We start from the raw sequence: 9,864 nt of genomic DNA on the forward strand, positions 1-9,864 counted from the left end.
CACACAAATTAGATATTATATATACGCACTACATTATACTATATCTTACACCTAGAACAAGATAAAAATAATTCTATAAAAATAAAAATAATTGTTATTGCTGTTAAAAAAAATTTAAAAGTTAAAAAACAAAAAACTAATTTCAACTGCAAAGTATTCAGCCAGTTTATTAAAAAAAATGCACTGTATACAAATTCTACAAAAAATATTATTATTTGTTTTTATATTATAATATAATTTTTCTTTCTATTTTATCTATATCAGTTAAAAATATGACCCAGATATGTTTTTAACAAATTCAATATATTCACATAAGCATGTGGTGACTGAATTATTTCCCTCTGTTATGGCAACAGTCTGTAAAGCATGAGAAAGGACGTGTAGAAATGTGCCGTGTTCACAGCCAATCAGCTCTAATCTTCACCTCTGTTCCCTGTGGCATATATACTGTGTGTATATATATTTTTTTTAATTACATTGCAAGCTCTTCAGTTCAAACTGATTTACAACATAAACAGTGACGACAAACAATAATTCTATTAAATTAAACACAAATAAAATGATTATTTCCTGAGGTTATGCATTCACCAATAAATGCTTATTAAAACATCATGCTTTTCTGATCACACAATGTGCAAATACTCAACAATCGCATTACTCTGAATAAAACGGTTTATCTCAGAGTCATTTAGAATTACAAACATAAATGAAAAACAGAGCTCATCTATTGTGAGATGAACTGAAATGACCCACTATCTTCCTTTAGTTCGACTGTTAGTTCACATTTCATGCTTTGAGAGTTTATTTCCTAGAACGCTAGCCTTCCCGCCAGCACTGGTTTTAATGGGCGGCACTACAGAAGGTTTCAGGATAAAGATCATATGATGGGCAGAGAGAGCTGCATGGCCTGAGGATCGTGACAGACTCCATCTGCTTTAACTACTGCAGGATGAGTCTGAGACGTGGGAATGTGAAGACTTCGTTCTCTTTCAACAAATATGCCGAGCTGAAAGCAAGTCTTAATGCTACTTTTGATCTTGGTTAAGGACTACCTTATGTATGTAGTTAACATTAACTATCCGACTGTTGCAGGTTCTTAGCTTTTAGGCCCAGAACTCGAATGTGAGATTTTGTGTATAACTGTTAAACATGATTATAACTTCAACCATACATGTAAAAAGAAAGAAAAAAAAAAACACGCATGAAACTACATTTTACCTGAAATGGCACAACAGAACAGAAAAAAAAGTGTGTGTGTGTGTGTATGCATGTGTATATATATATATATATATATTCCAAAGTAAAAATTACATGCATATACATTTTATAGACTTTATAATAAAATAAATTATAAATAAAGACTTCATGTTTATATAAATATTTATCTTGACCTGGAATTTAAATAAGGATTTTTTAATAAGAATTGTACACATTTTATTTATCTACTTTACATATAAACAACATATTTATTTATATTTTATTAATAATAAATACCAGAATATCATTTAATATTTTTCAGGTAGAACATTTTTATATTTATAAAACATTTACATTTAATCACAACTTTTCGATCTGAAGGTGATTGCTTAGATGCATGTTGTTTTGTAGACACGTTAAGACTGATAATGTAAATTCAGTCAAACGTGTCCAAACTTTCAATTTAATGATGTCACAGTGTGTGTGTGTGTGGTCAGTGAAGGTCTGAGTGTGTTCAGATCGTGACCTCATTAAAGACAGGAGACATCTCTGCTAACAACAACAGATAGACTTGGCATTGAGTTCCCTGCTTGGACCTGCCTCCCATCATGCCTCAGTGTTTATGCGCTAGGGAGAGATTTGTAATTTAGTTTTGTGCTGCCACTCCTCGCACAATTGTGTTCCTCAAGTGTTTGTGCTTATGCAGCTCTGAAGTACACGGATTACATCTAATTAAACAGCAGGCCATGTGAGGTGAAGGAGAGAAGGGAGAGCATTTAACTGCTGAAAAATGACTAACACACGGCCTCCAGTGGCTTACTGCTCTCATAAACCAACAGCAATATGATAAAAGACATCAACGATTGTGTTTTATGATTAAGCCAACATTTTAACTGCTGTGCAAAAGTATGGGGTAAGTTTATATATATATATAAAGAAACTAATACTTTTATTCAACAATTGTGCATTTGGTTTAAAAAAAACACTAAATGTTACAAAAGAATAACAAAAAAAAAATGCTGAACTTTATTCATAAAAGAATCCTAAAAAAATGTATCACAGTTTCCAAATATGAAACAGCACAACTGTTTATAACATTGATAATAATAAGAAACGTTTCTTGAACAGCAAATCAGCATATGCGACCCTGGAGCACAAAACCAGTCATATAAGGGTCAATTTTTCGAAATTGAGATTTATGCATCATCCGAAAGATGAGTAAATATCTTTTCATTGATGTATGGTTTGTTATGATATGACAATATTTGGCTGAGATACAACTATTTGAAAATCTGGAATCTGAGGGTGCAAAAAAAAATCTAAATATTGAGAAAATCGCCTTTAAAGTTATCCAAATGAAGTTCTTAGCAATGCATATAAGTTTTGATATATTTACAGTAGGAAATGTACAAAATATCTTCATGGAACATGATCTTTACTTAATATCCTAATGATTTTTGGCATAAAAGAAAAATCAATAATTTTGACCCATACAATGTATTGTTGGCTATTGCTACAAATATAGCACGTCACCTCTGTGCACGTCTATATGTGTTCAAACATCAAGTCTATCTCTGCTGTGAGAATATATCTCACATAAACATGGTTTTCTTACATTGCCAGATTGCCAGGGTATTTATGAGCTGTGAAATGCACGCACTGTTCCCTAAATAATTAAATTAATAAAAAATAACCATAAAAATAATTAACATAAAAATCAATTAATCTAATTTTAGGCCATTTTCATGCCTATCAGAGTGCAGCAATTTATGCATTTATAAGGAATTCAATTCAGTCAGACAGTGAACATGACTCATCGGATGAGATTTTAGGGGCGGAGCTATATGCATTTTAGAATCAGGGCTTCCACAGCGTTACACCATATACATGCCAGTGAAATACCTACCAATAAAATACTGCAGTGATGAGAATAACTAGTAAGACTATGCTATCTGACTAAATTCCATATGGAGCATGTGTATGAGTGTGTAAATGTACAGTAAGATGTGCAGCAGGAGCAGTATTGTGTGTGTGTGTGTGTGTGGACACTCACTAGGCAGCAGAGTCGTTGAGCTGATATTCTCTGGATCGGGTGAAGCATCCCTGAACCCCGCTGTCGGCCCACAGTCTGCGGATCACATTGGCCAGATCATCAGTCAAGATGCCCTGCTCCTCCGCTGCTGCAGACAGAGCAAACAGCTGCCGCGCATCGTCCTGCACGCACACACACACACACACGAGATGTGCTGAGCGAGGAAAAAAAACATTGTTGAAAGAACTTGACTGTAACTGGAAGCAAACTTTGCTTTAAAGCAATTACAGATTGCCTTGAGCAGGGATTTACTGCAAAATTACTGTCTCCAAACATATTACCATGGTATATTTGTAATGGCAATACTTCAAGTTAAAATAACCAAGGAATTGCTTATTGTGAATCATATATTGATGTACAGAATAACTCGATCCACCTCTGAAGGATCTGAGACTGTATGCAAAACATTAAACCTGAAGATCAGAAAAGTGAAGTTGCAAGAGTGTGTGGGACTCGGAATTATTTACAGAAACCCAGCATGACCTACATACTCGTCCCAGACATTACAGGAGGTCTTACCACTCGGCCGGTCTCTCTGTAGTCGATCTTGAGGTTGCTCATGGCTTTAATGATGGCCATTATTGACTGGATGGTGTTGCTGTAGACCACGGCTCTGTACTGCTTACACTCGTCTTCTGAGTAGCCGTCTTCATGGATGATTCTGAACAGAGGGTGAAATGGAATAAATAAATTATATTGACCTGAAAAGATCAGCAGAGAATGGTATAATACTATCTGTAAAATAAAATAAAATAAAAAATAAGATAAAAATTAAATTAAATTTTAAAAAAATTAATAAAAAATAAACAATCTTATTATAATATCTGGGAATGGTAATTAAAAAAATCTAAAAAATAATCTAATTTAAAAAAATAAATAAGCAGAAAATCTACTTCTAAGCAAACTAAAAAAATTTACTTAAATTAAATTAAATTAAATCTGGGAATGCTAAAGAAAAACATCTTATTAAAATCTGTATTAAATAATTTGCATCAAAAGATCTGTATTAAAAGAAACTCTGTAATAATTTATTTTAATTGGTCTGATTGGTTAATGTGTCTATCACATGAGTTTTATGAGGCAAATATTGGAAGCAAAAAATATCAAACCATAATAGATTTAATATTTTTTTATACAGTTGTTGCTACAACTAAAACTGTAGCCTGTATATTTATTTCAAAAACTGATATTGGCCATCGTATCAACTATATCAGCCATAAAACTAATTATCAGCCAAAAATGTGATTTAAAAACCGATTTAAAACATGCAGTTTCACAACTGGTTGTTTGCAGTGCTGAGCAGTAATGTGCATCATTTAACACATTCCATATTCACTAACGTCAGCAGATATCACAGTCTTCGCTTCCTATAACCGAGTCAGCAAATATAAAATAGGCCAGTTGGGCCTTATTGACATATTTTAGATTACATCTTTATCAAAATCATTTAAAAGTATTTGACTTAAAAAAAAAAAAAAAAAAAAAAAAAAAAAAAAAAAAAAAAAAAAAAAAAAAAAAAAAAAAAAAAAAAAAAAAAAAAAAAAAAAAAAAAAAAAAAAAAAAAAAAAAAAAAAAAAAAAAAAAAAAAAAAAAAAAAAAAAAAAAAAAAAAAAAAAAAAAAAAAAAACTGAAAATGTCAGTAAGGAAAGCATTAGAAATATATATTTAAAAAAAAAAGTTTTTCGGAAGCTCAGGCTAATGGATCTTAAAAGGTTTGATCAAATAAAGCTGAATCTTCATACACTTGGTAAATGGTGAATTGAAGACGTGTGATACATGACACCTTCAGGACTGTTACTCTTGGTATAAAGCAGCAGAATTAGCTGTGTTTGAAACTCCCGTCTGCTGCTGCTAACACTCATTGTCATTGTAACACTGTTTCTGCTTAAACCTGCATTAATGACCCGAGCGTGAAACTGTGCTGTCCTCATGAAAAATCGATTGAGATCCCAGCGCCTCCAGTCAAATGGAAATGATAAAACTATTCAAGGCTTTCACTATCTCTCTTTGTGCATCTGACTTCTACTTACACTGAAAGATATATATAGTACAATAAAAACGTTTATAGCCAAGAATAAATGTGCGCGCCTTTCATCCAACAACTTTCATTTATCTTACAAAACAGTGACCTGATTGCTCTGCATATTATGCACACAATTTTATATATATATAGTCTTTTTATTATTTTTCTCCTTTTACATAGTCAAGTAATTGCAAAAGAAACATTCAAACTTGAGATTTAAAAAAGGCATTCAACAGTAACAAACATTTAAACGTTTGGGGTCAGTAAGATTTTAAAAAATACTTTTATTCAGCAAGTATGATTTCTGAAGCATCATGTGACACTGAAGACTGGAGTAATGATGCTGAAAATTCAGATTTGCATCATAGAAATAAATTACATTTTAAAATATATTCAATTTATAAAGTTATTTTATTTATTCCCAATATTACTGTTTTTACTGTATTTTTCATCAAATAAATGCAGCCTTGGTGAGCATGAGACTTTCAAAAACATTTAAAAAAAATCTTACCAGCCACAAATTTTTGAATGGTAGCATACGAACAAAGCGTAAACTAACAATTATAAGTTAACCATTTCAAAACCAGGTAAACTGTTAGCAGTTTTATTATCCTTAAGAATCTAATGAAACGGAAAGTTACTGTATGGACCCTGAGGGCTCAGAGACCTGCTAAATGATTTAACATGCAAGCTACATCCTCATACTATAATCTCAATTACTAAATCGTATCAAAATAAAATCAAGAAAGCATGCCAAATGCTGAAAACAGCATTAAATAGTTCTATTAAATATTGAAAATATACAGAAAATATGCTTAAGTATGCAAAATGATGTGTTTATGAAGTGTGCATCCACACGTTTTGCAGAATGAGGGTTACGGTCTAGACACGAGCAAAGAGAGAAAGAGAAGTGCTATATTTTGGTATCGTGAGGAGATGGATGGTGTCTATTAATCATGAACAGGATGAGGGCATCTGAAGTAAAGGAAGCAGCTCTGGGGTCTGTGAGGAGGTGCACTCGTGCGGAAATGAGACGCATAACAGCGGCTAGAGCTGCTTTCTGTTAACTCACACATGATGTCATTTGTGCAAAGAGCTGTGGCTGCAAATAAATACGTGACGGATGAAGCACAGCTTTATTACTGAATATAAATGGTGTGTGCGCACTTGTATCTCGGCAGCTGCAAGGAGCTAATTTACTGTCAATGTGTGTGATTTAGTTAAAGCAGCAGTTTCAGAGGAGTACAGAGCCTGGATGTATCTTCCTGAAATCACAGGCTTGTTTGAATGTAAAATGAAAAGGAAGCATGAATATGATGCTTAAAAAGTGTGTGGTGAATACTCGAGATGTTTCTCATCTTACACGATTTCATTTGACACACACAAACTTAAAGATCTTCACAACAACACACTAAAATAGAAGTCTGGTTTAACTTAGTGACAGAAATATATTATTATTGTACAGTAGAATGTACTTCTCAAAGTAATAATAATAATAATAATAACAACAACAACGGCAAAAAATAATAGGAGTTCTTACATTTTCATTTGTTTACATTAAAAAAAATATTAATTAAATTGTTTGTTTGATTACCACTATTTTTGATAATAAATTTGTAATAAAAATATTTAATTGTATTTGTATTAAATAAATTATTTGATTGCAAACGTTCTATGAATTCAACTGATTAGGCATGTTTTTATTTTGTAAAATCTAGTTAAACCATTAAAATGGAACCTAGAAAAATTTAAATGGAATTTGGGGGAAGAAAAATATTCATAAATTTCATAGGGCCCTAAAAAATTTATTTTTGTTAAAACTTTAGGAAATATATTACTACTATACAGTAGAATGCACTTTTCAAGGTATAAATAAATACAGAAATAAATAAATAAATAAATAATTTTGTTATCATTTTTGTGCCATAAAAATAAAATGAATTTTTCTTTTCCTTTGATTACATTAAAAAATTTCATAGGGCCCTACCGTTTTATAAATAAATAAATACAATTATAACAAATTATTAAATTGTAAAAGTTTAATGAATTTAATTGATTGGACATGCTTTTTTTTTTAATAAAACTATTTAGAAATTTTACAGAGCCCTAAAAAAAAAAAAAAAAAATTCTTAAAAGTTTCTACTTACTTCATCTGTTTCACAATGGTGCTCTTCCCTGATTCACCCGCACCTGAAGAGAGAAGAAAGAAGTGTCAATGAAAACACAGAGCAAGCAGTCAAATAAAATTTAAATACTGGATTTATCTATATATTTTTTTTTTTTAAATGGTAAAAATATCAACATCTATAAAATAGTCCATATCACTGTGCAGCTCCTATAGCCTATTGCCAATTTCACTGCATAGCAACATTTTGTTTTAATCAGAGGTTACAGCATCTTCTCAGCCACTTGTACTTATCGCTTCAGTACAGAATACTTTCATGAACCCTTATACGCCTCATAGTACATTCACGACATACAGTTCTCAAATATTCTGTGCATGATATATCATATGTGAAGTATGGAGGCTGTACAGTAACGTGTGCTTATATTGAAAGCCTCTGCACTTCCTCCACTCCTGAAGATGATTTTAGACTAATACTGCTCACTGAAGCTGTGCCAAACATCTACTGTCAAAACTCAGCTTCTTGTTGACGGCTCTCCGCTTGTTATTTCCGCTGCACAGAAGCCTGATGTTCTGAGGGGCGGCTCACAAGTACACCCATGTATACGGAAAGGGTCTGGGAACAGTTCAGATTATTCCTGAATAAATGTAATGAGCTCTGTCTGTCAAAGTGGTAAAAGCACAGCTCTGAAAGTGCTGAGAGAACAAAACCCTCTTCCGGTCCAGCTCTGAGCGGAAGATGTGGAGAGGTCATTCAATTACTGTGAGTGGACAGATAGAATCCTGAGTTACGCTCAGCGAGACGAACAACTATATCAAAAGGTGTTCAGCCAAGTGTAAAGGAGAACGAGACGTTTTTCATCAGATCGAGATCGCTGCAGAATAATTGTACCTACTCATGATTGCTACAAGATGATGTTTCAGCCTTTGGTTTATATCAAAATACCATGGTATTAATATCTGTACCAGGGTGCAGATTTTTTTTTGTGTGTGCGCGTGTGTGTGGAAAAAGCCAGAAAGCAAAAAAAAAAAATCAGCTCCATTTCATTTTTTTAAGCATGTTTTAATGTAGTAGGAGATGGAAATGGAAACGCAGCATCTGCGCAGGAGTGCCGTCAGCAGCCCCTACAGCGGCGTGTGAAATGTGCGTCTCCTCGGCCATCTGCTGAATCATTAAAACAACTACCTCGCCACGAGACGCACTCACTGCACAGTACCACAAACCAATTACTAACTCATACTTTCATCTTTTTAACAAGCATCTGAAGAGATTTGGCTTATATTCAAACCACAAAAAAAGTGATAGAAAAAAATTAAAAAATAAATAAAATAAACTGACAATCAAATGCCACTTTATTGGAAGTGTGTAAAGTAAAGTGAAGTAAAATAAAATAAAATGTTTGACAACTGATAACCAAATACCATTTTATTGGAATTATAAAATAAAATAAAATAAAATATTAGACAACTGATAACCAAATACCACTTTAATAGAAGCATGTACTTTTTGTAAATAAGTGGAAAAAATAATAAAATAAAATTACATAAAATAAAATAAAATTAGTTTGACAACTGACAACAAAATACTATTTTCTTGGAAGTGTGTAGTTTCTTAAGGCAAAAACAAGAAATGACAACTCGCTATCAAACACCATATTATTCTTGAGGAAGTGATTAACTACTAGGGATGGGTCACGGTTTTCGAACATTCGATTAGTTGATTTAATTATAGAATATCGAATAGGTTGTGCGATTATTGTCTTAAAAAATTTCCCCATGTCTCACGCACACACTGTAGACTTGCGTGGCATAAAAAAAGACTTGCATAGCCTATAACGGTTACAGTAACTTGTGACGATGTCAAATAAGAGTTCTGTGCAGACCACAAACACCCCCGACTGGGTTAGAGGTGTGGCTGAATCAGTGTTCAGAAAGGCACGGAAAACAAATAACGCGTTCTACGGAGCCACTAAAGGGACATGGTTAGCCGCTTGCTAGCGGTAGACTGTTACATTACAGTACATAACATTTCACTTACCACATAAACAGAGTAAGGAGAGATGACTGATAGGATGATGGTGAATGATTTGCAGATCCTGAGCAGCACTGACAAGCATCTAATCTTGTAAAATGTGTGGTAAGTACTGCTGAGTGCTGCTCCGTATGTACGTGTGATCGCGAATCTCGAAAGTGAAAGTAAAAAACAAGCGCGTGTTCAAAAGCGATTTCAATGCGCCGCATATTAATAACGGCTCCCTGATGCCTGCAGTTTATATACAGTATAATTGCCCGACGATATAATTGCGACAGAAGATATTGAAGTAACGTATATTTTTCCTCCCATCTCGTATCTATTCCCTTTAGGGGTTCCATTTTTTGAAATGGAAATATCTTAGCCTTATGAGCAGTTCATTTATGCTAATCGAC

General features: G+C 33.0%; 1 protein-coding gene across 1 annotated transcript in view; it reads right to left on the reverse strand.

Annotated features, from left to right (window-relative positions):
• gnai2b (guanine nucleotide binding protein (G protein), alpha inhibiting activity polypeptide 2b) overlaps positions 1-9,864 on the reverse strand; it is a 47,870-nt gene that overhangs the window by 8,067 nt on the left and 29,939 nt on the right. The window contains exons 2-4 of the mRNA XM_016532643.1: positions 7,460-7,502; positions 3,809-3,950; positions 3,251-3,411 (exon numbers count right to left, since the gene is read on the reverse strand). Coding sequence (XP_016388129.1) covers positions 3,251-3,411; positions 3,809-3,950; positions 7,460-7,502 — 346 coding nt within the window. The remainder of the gene's footprint in view (positions 1-3,250; positions 3,412-3,808; positions 3,951-7,459; positions 7,503-9,864) is intronic.

This window comes from Sinocyclocheilus rhinocerous, unplaced genomic scaffold, assembly GCF_001515625.1.
Source record: "Sinocyclocheilus rhinocerous isolate Xijiao unplaced genomic scaffold, SAMN03320098_v1.1 scaffold875, whole genome shotgun sequence".
Lineage (NCBI taxonomy): Eukaryota > Metazoa > Chordata > Actinopteri > Cypriniformes > Cyprinidae > Sinocyclocheilus > Sinocyclocheilus rhinocerous.